This window comes from Microcaecilia unicolor, chromosome 10 (genome assembly GCF_901765095.1).
Source record: "Microcaecilia unicolor chromosome 10, aMicUni1.1, whole genome shotgun sequence".
In the NCBI taxonomy this organism is placed as follows: domain Eukaryota; kingdom Metazoa; phylum Chordata; class Amphibia; order Gymnophiona; family Siphonopidae; genus Microcaecilia; species Microcaecilia unicolor.
The window spans coordinates 53053488-53068586 of record NC_044040.1 but is presented as its reverse complement, the minus strand read 5'-3'; the positions used below and the strand labels follow the sequence as shown (position 1 = coordinate 53068586).

Here is a 15099-nt window from a genome sequence, read left to right as displayed (position 1 = left end):
TTTTTGTCTAGTAATGTTGAAAAAGTAATGTATTTTCTGCAATATTCTTTCCATGCTGCTGTCCACAATCTTTTTTTTTACTTTTCTCTTTTCACCTGCAGTCATTTAAGCTTTTCATATCTGTCCTGGTGATCCCTCACAATCAGTTGGGTTTTCAAGACAGTCACAGTGAATAGATACATTGGTGTATACCAGAGACCTGGTACTTGAAGATTTATCAAGTATTTAGTTTATTTGATATACCGCTCATCAAATCAGGTCGTGCGGTTTACAAACCAAAACTAAAGTATTACAAATTAAAAATATACAATAAAAGATAATTACATTATTACAAAATAAATATACCAGGTATGTATAATTAACAAAATATAAAACATAACATGATGAAGTAGCAAAGATGAGTAGTACAGGCCCATACATAGAGGGATGATGTAATGGAAGATTTTAAAGATTGTGCTCTCGGGGTCTGTATTTTTGATTAGAAGTAATTCTGTTTGTGTGAAAATGATTTGGAATGTAGAAGAAGATAAGACAAAGGCACATCTCTAATTAATTTGGTATGTGAAGGGAGAGGTAGAGCCTGTTTTGAGTTCAGACTGGCCACCTGGACTGAGAACCATGTGACTACATTCCCACATGTCTCAAGCATTCTGTAATTTTCCTTCAGAGCAAAGTTGTAAGCCTAATAAAATATGGGAATTTCTGCCAGTGAAATTGGGAGCTCATCTGTGAGTAACGTACGTACTGCACAGAGAACTATATTTCCTGCTGCCACATTGGACTTTTACCAGCTGATATGATTTCTTGTAATTTCTGGCCACTAGGTGTCATCACCACTGTATAAAGGACTCCTTCCCTCCCAGACACTTGAACCAGTTTTGAAATAAATCAAAACATAGAAAAGAAAATAAGAAGATACCTTTTCTTTGTTTTGATTGATTTCTATTTATTATCTTTAAAAGTGGACTAACATAGTTACCACACCACTTTACTCACACATTTTTTGAAGAATTCAACCCAGGCGACATACTACTACTACTACTTAACATTTCTAGAGCGCTACTAGGGTTACGCAGCGCTGTACAAATTAACAAAGGACGGACGGTCCCTGCTCAAAGGGACACACAGCAAGTGTATCTGGACACAGTATATAGTCAAATTTTCTCAAACTGTGCAAAAGAGCAAACAACTTAGAAAGTTGATGTACTTGTACAATTTAATTAAAATTCACAAATTTTTCTATACAATATAAAATACATTCTAGAAATTTATTGGCACCAATACAGATATTTTAAAAATTCCAATACTGCATAAAAATACAAGGAACAATAACATTTGAAATGGATACTACCAATTAAGGATGTACTGAGGGTAAAAGTTTTGGTTTGTTTGGTCTTAAATATTTTGGCATTTTTTTTTACAGTTTGTTTCATACATTCTTAATTAAATAAAAATATTTAACATGTCTTAAATCAATTTTGTGTGCACTAAGGGGCAAGTTTACTAAAGTGCAGTAAGTGCAAAGGTTGTATACTAACTTGATGGGTTTCTAGTATGTCCCCCTGCCGAAATGCTTCTTATCCGCCTCTTTGAGGAGCCGGTTAAGTGAACCCACATTGACTGCACAAGGGACACCACGTGGAATACAGTATGTGCTAGCTGCAATATGCAGCCCACGCCTATTCTCCACCCAGGTCCCAACTCAACAAGCACAATGGGATTTTTAGCATGCTGGCTCTTTTTAGTGCATTGCAGCTTTTATCATGGTCCCATGCTAATGGCTCATGTATGCTAAATCCTGCTCCCACTGCTTACCCTCAAATTCTATATATGGCGCCTTAAATTGTGCGCACTAATCTGGCCGCATGGCTAAATTGCACGCACAACTTAACAAGCCAATCAGCGCTGACAATTGGCACTTAATTAATTAGCAGCATTAACTGACTTTCACTAGAATTTATATGCACAACTTTCTAGGTATATTCTACAATGCAGTGCGTATAAATTCAAATGTGTGCCATGGGCGGGTTGTGGGCATTTCAAAAAAACTACGCGTACTATTCTGGAATACACCCAATCTTTGCCTAACTTAGGTGCAGTTATTTAGGCCTGGTTTTAGGTGGCCTAAATGGGTGCATCTAAATTTTAGTCGCAAGAATGACACATAGACATATTCTATAAACTTGGCCTAACGTTAGGTGTAGTTTACAAAATCATGCTAACAGTGTGGTTTTTCAGTACCAAAGGCGCTGTTTATAGAATTTGTCCCTTAGTGCACTTTAATAAACAGGCCCCTAAATTTTTTTAAGGCACACTAATGAATGAATGTTAACAAATGCACATCCCTAGTACTGACACATGGAAGCCACTTGCTCTTTTCAACGTAACAATATTAAATATATGCAGTGCATAAAAACACAAAACAGAATTAAAGTAATATTCTTTTAGAACAGACTATGCACAAGACATGACAACAGTAGCAGCAGTAGCAAACATTTGGGCAGTTTTGTAATTCAGCAACACTGTTCTGCATTTCTCGTGCTAGTTACAAATGAAAAGGCATGACTCTGGATAATAAATTTAAATCATCTTCACAAATACGCCCCGCTTCTCCTGAGGCAACTGCACTGTGCATATTTATGTACCGTGATGTAACATTTGTACTTTAACATAAATGAAGAGTAGCATTTTTCACATTTGATGGGTTTAATGGGAGATCATTAAAAGCTTTATGTAAACAATGTCTGTCCCACAACTTTACATTCGTGTTCAAATCTTGTAGTTTTTCTTGAGAACCTCTACGTATTGCTGGGTTGCTCTGGAAACTGGGTCTTGATCCACAGTTAAATTTCTTAATGACCCAGTGGTTGATCCCACGGGGGAGACTCGCACAGATCCAGATTCAAGTTCAGCATTAGCTGGAAAGAGGGAAAAACAAATTACTCAATATACAGCTGGTTGTTACTTATAGCATAGCAATGTTAGACAAATCTTTATGAAAAAGTGAGACAAAGTTTTACCAGTGAAAATAAGATGAGTCATTCTCTCATTATGTACTCATGGTTTGTACACCTGAGTACAAAGCACAGGCATGAGTAGTCTATCTAAATTTGGCTAGTGTGCTTTGCAATCATACCTTGGTCCAATTCTTTAGTGATATTTTTTTCCAGCTCGACTTGCATCTGAAACAACACAATTAAAAATTATGACAACACATTCATACGTTTCCTGTACTATATTTTTGTGTTTGTGGTAACTATCTACCATAAAAAAATGTCTGCTGCCTCTGACACTAATTTTTTTTCATTTGTGTTTTTAGAATAGAAGTATATTTATTTCAGTTCATCTAGCACTACAAACATTGTTACAAGAATTTATAAAAACAGATTTTACCTTTTAAATGAACAAAAATGAAGATGTATAAAGCAGATGATATTGAAGCTGCCATGACTAATGGGGATCAGAATCTCTATTATAATAAATATAAGCATCTGAACTACAGTTAGCAGGGGAATGAATTAGGACAGGAACCAATGAATAAAGAAACGATCTCCATGCTTACAGCAGAGTCCAACAGCTTGGGTAGGAATGGCAAGGGTGGTAGTAGTGGTGGAGGGTTGGAGAGAAGCCAAATCACCAACAAGGCATTTATAACAGCCTTCTACCCATAACTGCAAACAAATAGTTGAACCTGAAAAACTGAAGCAGTACTATATGGAAATAGAGTGCCTCAGGGATCACATCCTGGGTTAGTTCTGTTTCTAAGTGATACTAGTGCGAGTCTAGAACGGAAGTTTGTCATTTTGCAAGTGATATTAAAAGATTAAAATGCTAAAGGAGAGAGTTATCCAATGCTATTTCTATAGAAGTTCAACCAAAATATAGGGCTTTTGAATAGTCAATTATCAAAATAATTTGTGTGTGAAAAGGCCTCAACTGTGACTACATTAGCTGTTTTAGTTAATTTCTGCTTTTAACTCGCCACTTTCAACACAGACCTTTGTACAATTTTTTTTAATTTTTCATGAGCTGTCCAAGCGAAACAACAGTGTCCATTAACATAATATCATAAGTTTATAGAACTTTTAATGAAAATCCCTTTTTTGACCTCGGTTAATGGTGAATGTTTTAGTGACTTTTGCTCATTTCAAGAGTCACAAAGTCCTTTAACATGATGCTGCCACATTGGACTTTTACAAGCTGATATGATTTCTTGTAATTTCTGGCCACTAGGTGTCATCACCACTGTATAAAGGACTCCTTCCCTCCCAGACACTTGAACCAGGAATCAAGCTCAGGAATCAAGCTTAGATTCTTCTCTATGGCAGTGCACAGCATAGTCACTGAGCCACTGGGCCAGCCTTGCTTGGCTTTTAAGATAAAACAGTTCTTGCCAGATTTTATCACAAATGAATAGACTGAAACACAGTTCTTCATTTTGTATTTGAAGAACATCAATAAAAAGAATGTTAAAAACTACTATTTTAAAACATGAAATGGTGTTCTTATAATTTACCATCTTATTTAATGAGACTGCTTGTTGTGTCTGCCAAGAACTCTGTAACTTTCAAAGAAAGGGGTTTTCTTTATGGGGTATCTAAGGACTAACATTGATCAATACATAGAAATTGGTGGTGTACAAATATTTATATCTACTATAATAAAACGCACCCTCAACGTTCTGAGGACACTGACGTCACTGCAGGCACTCAGACACCGGTTCGTAAGTTCATGGTGGTGAAGCCAGAACACTCACCATGTCTCCATGCCCCACCCTCGCGTCACACGTGATGATGTCGAGGGCGGAACATGTACACAACCACGCAAATGAACGAATCGCAGCCACCGAGGACGTGCCCTTCACCCCGCCCCTTTAACGCTACCACCCCGCCCACGGTCGCCCCCTCCACCTTCCCTCCCCTTACGCTACTATCCCTGGTGGTCTAGAGGTACCTGTTCGCTTGGGGCAGGAAAGAAAGAGCCCCCGCTTTCCTGCCCGGAGCGCTGCTGCTAGCTGCCCTGCTGCATCCTCTGTGAGTCAGGCTCTCGATGTTCCAAAATGGCCGCTGAGAGTTGAAGCAGCCTCGCGAGACTTCAACTCTCGGCGGCCATTTTGAAACGCCGAGAGCCGGACTTGCACAGGATGCAGCAGGGCAGCTAGCAGCAGTGCTACGGGAAGGAAAGAGGGGGCTCTTTCTTTCCTGCCCCGCGCAAACAGGTACCTCTACACCACCAGGGATACTAGCGTAAGGGGAGGGGACGGGAGTCCCGTGCCCGCTAGCGCCCGTTTCATGACAGGCAGAAACGGGCCTTTTTTACTAGTTATATATATTATTAGAACAAAATCAAGGGCCACGTGCAATGCATTGTACATCTAGCACTGCCACTGTTATCAATAACCTATAGTTATATAGTTTCCAACATTTGATTTCCTTAATAGATATCTACAAATAATTACGGTAGAACTAATGTATCGAAAACCTGCCATGTTCTCAATATAGGTAGAAAATAAGAAACACAAAGTACACCAAAACTCAGAAAGATCTGCATTATTACATATTATATTTGTAATAAGAAATATATTCCAGTGATGTAATAACTTTATTTGCAATATCAGTTGGTTCTAAGGCTATGATAACATGGAGATGAGAAAAGTTTGTTCTTTGTTTATACCTATGCAGGAAAATATATAATTTCTAGGTATATAATAAGATGGTGCCTAAAATGTTTTGATAGAATACTACCATACAGCTTTAATTACAAGCAAATAATCAAGATTAAATTTAATTTCCCTATTACTACAGTAAGGAAACTACACACATTTCATCTCTGGCATTAACTTATGTTATAATTTGATTTGTTTTGGGTGTGTTTTAGTCTTTATGTATTAGCTATTTTGAACTTGTTTTATTGTATTGTAATCTGCATGTCTGATGGTCAAAAAAGGCAGAATATAAATATCTGAAGTAAACTACAACAGAAGCTATAATCAACACATCAGTGTTTTTATCTAAAGTCAAACTGGAGAATAAATAAGATTTATGATTTATTAAACACTTTATATACAGCCTAGCTTGAACATTTTTATTTTGGCTTTTATTCAATAGACTGCACACATGCCTATACCAAGATTCCATCAAATTTAATTTTGAATACTCAGTATTCAAAATTTTCTCTGGAAATGTTATTAAAGATATTGGGGCTTTATTTGGACTCCCATTTAACTATGGAATTTCAGATTTCACAACTAGTTAAGAAGTGATTTTTAGGTTGCGACAGTTCCAATGTATTAAATATCTGGTGCTGTCTCAACTAGATTATTGTAATGCACTTTATACTGGGTTTTCTCATCCATCTTTGATATGTTCACAGATTTTGCAGAATACAACTGCAAAACTGATTTGTGGAAGACATAAATTTGACCATGTCACTCCTCTGTTACGATCTTTGCCTTGGCTTCCTATTTAGGCACGATGCAAATTTAAGCGCTGTGTCTTTATTCACAATCTGTTTTATGGCTTTATTCCAGATTATTTAGTTGAACTATTCACAGTAGGAACATCAGTTCATTCACTTAGACCAAATGATCATCGTTTATTACAATTTCCGTCCGTAAAAAACATGAGATATAAATCTTATCATAGCTCCAGTTTCGTATATTGTTCAGTACAATGTTGGAATACCCTTCCTTTGGAGTCGAGAGTGGTTACTTCTTATTCTAGATTTCATAAATTGTTGAAATCTCATCTGTTTTCTACATATTTGATCTAGTCATTTGACTTAATTACTGATATGGTATAGTTTTGGTTAATAATATATTTGTGTCATCTTTGTAAATTTCTTAGTGATGGCCTATTTTTTAAAATCTACATTGTAATCTGCATTGATCCTTTGTAGGTAGATAGCAGAATATAAATTTTATTGTATTGTATTATTGCATTGTTAAGAACAGCAAACGACATGAAACATCAGCATAGCAATAGCATCAGCATGTAGAGTTTATCTGTCTCCTTCATGGGTACAAAATATGATTATCTAAAACTGGAATGTTTTTTATGGTGCTTTTCAAACAAAGCTGTTGAATGATTTAATCCAATACTAACATCTCTCAAAAAAGAGCGATCAATTATAGGACCAAACAACTACTTGGTACTATTCTCAATTCTCATTGTAATTATTTCATTAGTTCATTGTAAGCCGCTTTGGGGCTGCTAAAATGCGGCAAAAGGCGGGGTATAAATGACCTAAATAAATAAATAAAATATCTTTTCTACTGTGAACTTGTATATTGCCTGCTTGCTACATGGATTATGTATGTAACATATATTGAGAAAAAGCATATGAGGGGTGGGTGTGTGTGATATATGAGAGAGCAAGTGAGAGAGCCTAATGGTTAGTACAGTGCGCTTTGAGCCTGGCGACCTGGGTTCAATTCCCACTGCAGCTCCTTGTGAACTTGGCCAATTAACTTAACCCTCCACTGCCCCATGTACGTCTAGTAGCGCTATAGAAATGATTAATAGGTAGGTAAGTGTGTGTATAGAAAAGAGGGAGAACATTAACAGTTGTCAATTTGAGAAGGGAAAGTGGAGAATTCCTCCCCTCTCCAGACACCAATCTGCTCCCTATCCCCTGCCTCCTCCCCAACAATCTGGCAAACTACACCAATTTTGATTAAAAAGCCAGTAATCTATGTAATCCTAAATAAGGCTTGGAAATACTTATAAACATTGTAAATAAATGACTTGCTTTTTACTGAAACTTCCTAGTTGCAGATTTGGAAGTGAGCAAGACAATGATGTTTTGGGGGTTACTCTATTCATTAGAACATTATTTTATTTGTAATTCTGGCTCATAGAAACATATTCCTGTTTGATCTGTAAATACAGTATGGAGTAGATATACATAGTAGTACAAATTAAAATACTTTAGGCCAATATTTGTGGAGTGGAGGAGTGGCCTAGTGGTTAGGGTGGTGGACTTTGGTCCTGGGGAACTCAGGAACTGAGTTCGATTCCCGGCACAGGCAGCTCCTTGTGACTCTGGGCAAGTCACTTAACCCTCCATTGCCCGCCGCATTGAGCCTGCCATGAGTGGGAAAGTGCGGGGTACAAATGTAACAAAAATAAATAAATAGTCATGTTGTATATCACCAATAAATACAATTTCTCCATGTCAGAAGGGTTATATTTTAAAGCCTAACAAGCTACAAGAAATATAATTTATCAGGTGACCTTGGCATCTTACACAAGTGCAGAAATACAGATCTTATAGACCTTAAGGAATGAGTGGATGGTGGTGTGCAAGTGTGGTGCACAAGCTTGCTAAAGGTGAGGGGAGGGTTTAAAACTTCTTCCTAGACCTTTCTAGAAGACGTTTGATTAAGTTTGATTAAAATGTTCTAAGAGCATATTATATCTTTTCCCCAATAAACAATAGTTCTCTTAGATAATGAGCTGGAATGTCAAAAGAATCCGAGAAGGAATGAAGGGGCAAGACAACTAGAACATGCAACGGGGGCCGTGTGTGGTGACAAATTGACAATCTGAAAGCTACAGTGGTGGAAATAAGTATTTGATCCCTTGCTGATTTTGTAAGTTTGCCCACTGACAAAGACATGAGCAGCCCATAATTGAAGGGTAGGTTATTGGTAACAGTGAGAGATAGCACATCACAAATTAAATCCGGAAAATCACATTGTGGAAAGTATATGAATTTATTTGCATTCTGCAGAGGGAAATAAGTATTTGATCCCCCACCAACCAGTAAGAGATCTGGCCCCTACAGACCAGGTAGATGCTCCAAATCAACTCGTTACCTGCATGACAGACAGCTGTCGGCAATGGTCACCTGTATGAAAGACACCTGTCCACAGACTCAGTGAATCAGTCAGACTCTAACCTCTACAAAATGGCCAAGAGCAAGGAGCTGTCTAAGGATGTCAGGGACAAGATCATACACCTGCACAAGGCTGGAATGGGCTACAAAACCATCAGTAAGACGCTGGGCGAGAAGGAGACAACTGTTGGTGCCATAGTAAGAAAATGGAAGAAGTACAAAATGACTGTCAATCGACAAAGATCTGGGGCTCCACGCAAAATCTCACCTCGTGGGGTATCCTTGATCATGAGGAAGGTTAGAAATCAGCCTACAACTACAAGGGGGGAACTTGTCAATGATCTCAAGGCAGCTGGGACCACTGTCACCACGAAAACCATTGGTAACACATTACCAATAACGGATTGCACATAACACATAACGGATTGCAATCCTGCAGTGCCCGCAAGGTCCCCCTGCTCCGGAAGGCACATGTGACGGCCCGTCTGAAGTTTGCCAGTGAACACCTGGATGATGCCGAGAGTGATTGGGAGAAGGTGCTGTGGTCAGATGAGACAAAAATTGAGCTCTTTGGCATGAACTCAACTCGCCGTGTTTGGAGGAAGAGAAATGCTGCCTATGACCCAAAGAACACCATCCCCACTGTCAAGCATGGAGGTGGAAATGTTATGTTTTGGGGGTGTTTCTCTGCTAAGGGCACAGGACTACTTCACCGCATCAATGGGAGAATGGATGGGGCCATGTACCGTACAATTCTGAGTGACAACCTCCTTCCCTCCGCCAGGGCCTTAAAAATGGGTCGTGGCTGGGTCTTCCAGCACGACAATGACCCAAAACATACAGCCAAGGCAACAAAGGAGTGGCTCAGGAAGAAGCACATTAGGGTCATGGAGTGGCCTAGCCAGTCACCAGACCTTAATCCCATTGAAAACTTATGGAGGGAGCTGAAGCTGCGAGTTGCCAAGCGACAGCCCAGAACTCTTAATGATTTAGAGATGATCTGCAAAGAGGAGTGGACCAAAATTCCTCCTGACATGTGTGCAAACCTCATCATCAACTACAGAAGACGTCTGACCGCTGTGCTTGCCAACAAGGGTTTTGCCACCAAGTATTAGGTCTTGTTTGCCAGAGGGATTAAATACTTATTTCCCTCTGCAGAATGCAAATAAATTCATATACTTTCCACAATGTGATTTTCCGGATTTAATTTGTGATGTGCTATCTCTCACTATTACCAATAACCTACCCTTCAATTATGGGCTGCTCATGTCTTTGTCAGTGGGCAAACTTACAAAATCAGCAAGGGATCAAATACTTATTTCCACCACTGTATCACCTGGATCCTATGTGACTTGATAAATTACCTGCACAGTGAGACTGCACTTAAATAAAGAACTGATAATGAAATAGCATAATCATCAGTGTTCACAATGATAGAAATTCTGCTACACACATGGAATGATGCATGATCAGGAAAAAAATGTATATGATCACAAATAAACGAAATTTGTTAAAGCAGATGGCTGTGACTGGGAAGTATATACACACATGCATACCTCTGCATAATGCAATCAGCAGAGAAGTGCAGTTATAATCTGTATTACTCATTTTATATTACTGTTCCTACACCTATTATAATGTATAATTTACAAATGTCAATCATTTGCAATATCTCTAGCAGAACCAATAGACGTGCCCAACACACGGATTCAAAGAACAGTAAGCAGTTAGCTACAGACCTTGTCACGTATCTGGCTGCAGAGAGTAGAAGTGAGAAACAGACTTTTGATCAAGGAGCTGAAGGAGTAAGAACAAAAGTCATGAATTTAGAAATGCCTCCTTTCCACCTCCCACCCTCCAACAAGACAACCCAGTCAGAGGAGAAAAAGTATAATTGCTGAACATGTTCAAAAAGCCCCAGTTGATAAAGATTATTTGTAAAGGCACACGGCAATAATACAATTAGGGCCATATTTTCTAAAGTGCGCTAACATATATCAGTGTGCCTTATTTACCATAGGTCTCATGTTATGTAGTGTGAGCAATTTATGGGTATGGGTCACACATTTGATATATCACCTTTCCGTGGTACAACCAAAGTGGTTTGTACGTTTGGGAAGCTTGCCAGGTGCCCTTGGCCTGGATTGGCCGCTGTCGTGGACAGGATGCTGGGCTCGATGGACCCTTGGTCTTTTCCCAGTATGGCATTACTTATGTACTTAGATATTATATGCAGGTACTTTCTCTGACCTATTGGGCTCACGATCTAAACATTGCATACTAACATGATAGCACACTTCAGTAAATCTAACCCTCAATAAATTAAATAAATTTGATACAAAAATTAGACGTATCTGAGACAAGAAAGAGGTGGTGTTGAGGACGTTTGATGATAACTGTCATGCAGAGGGAGCTACGGCTGGCATTTCTGTGTCCCAAACGGATCCTACCAACTCTTCCATATTATTCCATTGCATCAAAACAACTGAAAATAGAGATCACCTTTACAACATTTAGATAGTACTGATCTGAATTAAATTGGGGTTGGTGCTGCAAAATCCTATCATAAACAGAAAAGCCTTTCCCTGTAAATATGCAGTGATTTGAAATAGTCACTGTGTCCATTCTTTCTCTAAAGTGAGGCACATGACATAATACCAGCTTTTCTGCATGCTTCTTCTGCACTTTAAGTATCAGCTTGTGATCTGGCACTGGGAGACACAGCATGCTGTTCATATTAATGGGATTCTACAACTAGGTTCCTTGTACTTGTAAGTGCATAGAAAAATAGCACTTGCTATTCCATACAGGCCACTCACAGAAGAAGAGGAACAAAGCCATGGGGCCAGACATCTCAGAATATTGAAAGAACTCGGAGAAATCCTGGATGGGGTCTCTTAAGGATTTATTTAATAAATTCTTAGAGATGAGCCGATGTGGTCCCTCTTCATAAAAGAGGGATACAAGGAAAAAATAGGAAACTACGGGTCGATAAATCTAACTTTGGTGGTTGGAAAAATAATGGAGATGCAGCTGAAGGAAAGAATGGTGAAGTTCCTAGAATCCAATGAGTTGAAAGATCCTAGGCAACATGGTCTTACCAAAGAAAAATCCTGCCAAATGAATCCAATTGACTACTTTGTTTGGAAAGAATTGGATAAAGGACAAGCGCTTAGATGTAATCTACTTAGAATTCAGCAAAGTCTTTGATACAGTTCCTCACAGAAGGCTCCTGAATAAGCTGATTAGACTGAGGTTAGGACTCAAAATGATGAAATGGATTGGAAACTAGTTGACAGACAGACAGTAGTGTGTGTGGTGTATGGAGTTTGCTCAGAGGAAAGGTAGATAAGTAGTGTTTGTGCCTCAGGGATTGGTACAAGAACTGATTCTATCTAATATATTTGTGAGTGACACTGCTGAAAGGTTAGAAGGAAAGGGTTGACTTTGTGGATGGCATCAAGATATCTAACACAGTGGACACCACAGAGGGAGTAGAACACATGAAAAAAGATCTATAAAAATTAGAAGAATGGTCTAAAGTCTGGAAGTTAAAATTTAATGTGAAGAAGTGCAGAATGATGCAGAAATTCAAAGGAGGTACAAGAGAGGGTGCAAGAGACTTCATAAGCACAGATTAGGAGAGAGAACTTTGGGTGATAATGCCCAAGAACCTCAAGGTGGTAAAACAATGTGACAAAGTGGTGGCCAGAACCAGAAGGATGCTAAGCTGCATAGTGATATGTATAACTAACAGAAGAAAGAAGGTGTTAATGCATCTGTACTAGTAATTGGTGAGGCCCTACTTGGAAGTATTCTGGTCGATATTCAAAACAATTTAACTGACCAGAAACAGCCACTGACTGCTAATTTTCAGCAGCACTTAACTGGTTATCATTGCTGAAAATTAGCAGCTAGCGCATAAGTGAAATCTGGCTATTTTTCGGGTGTTCTGGGGGTGAAATTGGCACTCGGCTGGTTAAACGTCAATATTCAGCACTTAACTAGCCAGGGAATCTGCAAAAATGTGGCAACCCATGGTCAGCTAAGTTCTGAATATTCACTTAACCATTCATTTTGTGTTAGCCTGTGCCACATAAACCACATATTCAATGCTGAAACCCAGGCATTACCTGGCATTGAATATCTGGGAATAACGCCGTTGGCAGACAGAGAAATGCTCACCGCCGCCAGCTGAATATTTTCCTCAATGTTCTCAGTTTTGGAGGCTGTCTCACTTAGGTCCAGCGAAAAGTGACAAAATGGTACCAAGTTTATGCCAAAAGATGTCTGAGAAGAGACTTGAAGACCTGAATATGTATAAAATCTTGAAAGGTATTAATATACAAACAGATCTTTCCCAGAGACAGAGAAGTGGTAGAACTAGATGACATGAACTGAGGTTACAGGGTAGTTGACTTAGGAGTATCATCAGGAAGTATTTTTTTCACGGAGAAATTGGTGGGTGCCTGAAATGCCCTCCTGGGGAAGGTGGTGGAGGCAAAAATGGTGATAGAATTCAAAAATGTGTGGGATTTAATTACTGATTGAGAATTTAATGTACTGCCTTAACCGACCAAGCAGGGCAAGGTGGTTCACAAACTAATAACATTTAATAGAATGGAACTACAATTATAATAGGAAAGATGAAATTCACACTAACAAAAAGAATACAATTTTTAAATGTTACAGGGTGGACACCAAAATCCCAACCACACCAATCAAATAGTATCATAAGCTTCTTTAAAGAGCCAAGTCTTAACCGCTATTTTAAAAATTTTCAAAGACAATTCGCTGTGAATCGAAAGCAGTAACAAATTTCAAAGGGCTGTGCTGCAAAATAAAAAGCAGTGGGCCTAGCAGATTCTAAATGAGAAACTCTAGGCCCAGGCAAGACCATACGATGATTGTTCAATGATCTTTACGTGAGAAAGTGAATACAGAATAGTGAGAGTAGTTAAATATGATGACATCCCTACTCTAAATGATTTAAACAAATAAATTATCCCTATATGAAGAAAGGATGATATTAAAACAAAATTTAGCGGTGCTTAAACAGCAACTCCAGTAGTTGGGAAGTAAGGCCAGCGCTGGGCAAATCTGTATGGTCTATGTTCCAAATATAGCAAAATGGAGCAGACTTCTACAATCTGTAACCTGATTATGAAAAGACAGATTTGGATGGGCTGGAGTGGGCTTCAACAACAACTCCAGCAGTCGTGAAGTAATGCCGGGCAGACTTCTACAGTTTGTGATCTGAAAATATCAAGGACAGATCAAGAACAAGTATGTGTATTTTATTTCACATTTGTATCATATGCTATGAGGGTAACTCAGAGGGAGAGGCGAAGACACTTTAAGGTTGACAGCAGACTGGATGAACCTTGCGGGTCTTTACCTACTGTCATTGCTATGTTACTATGCGTGGGATAAACATAAAGGAATCCTGTTCAGAAGGAATGGATCCTCAGGAGCTTAGCCGAGATTGGGTGGCAGAGCCGGTGGTGGGAGGCGGGGCTGGTGGTTGGGAGGCGGGGATAGTGCTGGGTAGACTTATATGGTCTGTGCCAGAGCCGGTGGTGGGAGGCGGGACTGGTGGTTGGGAGGCGGGGATAGTGCTGGGCAGACTTATACGGTCTGTGCCAGAGCCGGTGGTGGGAGGCGGGGCTAAATAGTAGTAGTAGTAGTAGTAGTGGTTGGGGGGCGGGAATAGTGCTAGGCAGACTTATAGGGTCTGTGCCCTGAAGAGGACAGGTACAAATCAAGGTAGGGTATACACAAAAAGTAGCACATATGAGTTTATCTTGTTGGGCAGACTGGATGGACCGTGCAGGTCTTTTTCTGCCATCATCTACTATGTTACTATGTTAAGTGCTACAGCACATAACTGCAAGGATGATGTACACATGGGCAGAGCTTCCAGTTATGCATATAACTTACAGAATATTGTATGTTATACATGTCCTTGCCATATTTACATGGCCACAGTTATGGGTGGTGTAACTGAAGGCATGTAAATGTTAGGCATCAAGACATGGGTGATGAGGTGTCATTATAGAATAGGCTCTTGTCATAAGTTATCAGGACACTAACTGGAAGCACTCTGTTAGAGAACTGCTCCCATTATGTGTTAACAACAGGAGTCAGAAACAGTAATGTCCTTATAATAGTGTGCCCACCAACCTGGAACAGCTGATAATGACTTAAGAATGAGAAAAAAAATAATTTGATATGCTGTAACTGCTGTTCTGTGAAATTGCT

General features: G+C 39.2%; 1 protein-coding gene across 1 annotated transcript in view; it reads right to left on the bottom strand.

Moving 5' to 3' along the window:
• Nucleotides 1-2124: 2124 nt before the first annotated feature.
• ANKRD26 (ankyrin repeat domain 26) overlaps nucleotides 2125-15099 on the bottom strand; it is a 315986-nt gene continuing 303011 nt past the window's right edge. Inside the window, exons 38-39 of the mRNA XM_030216173.1 lie at nucleotides 3137-3182; nucleotides 2125-2918 (exon numbers count right to left, since the gene is read on the bottom strand). Coding sequence (XP_030072033.1) covers nucleotides 2770-2918; nucleotides 3137-3182 — 195 coding nt within the window. The 3' untranslated portion in view covers nucleotides 2125-2769. The remainder of the gene's footprint in view (nucleotides 2919-3136; nucleotides 3183-15099) is intronic.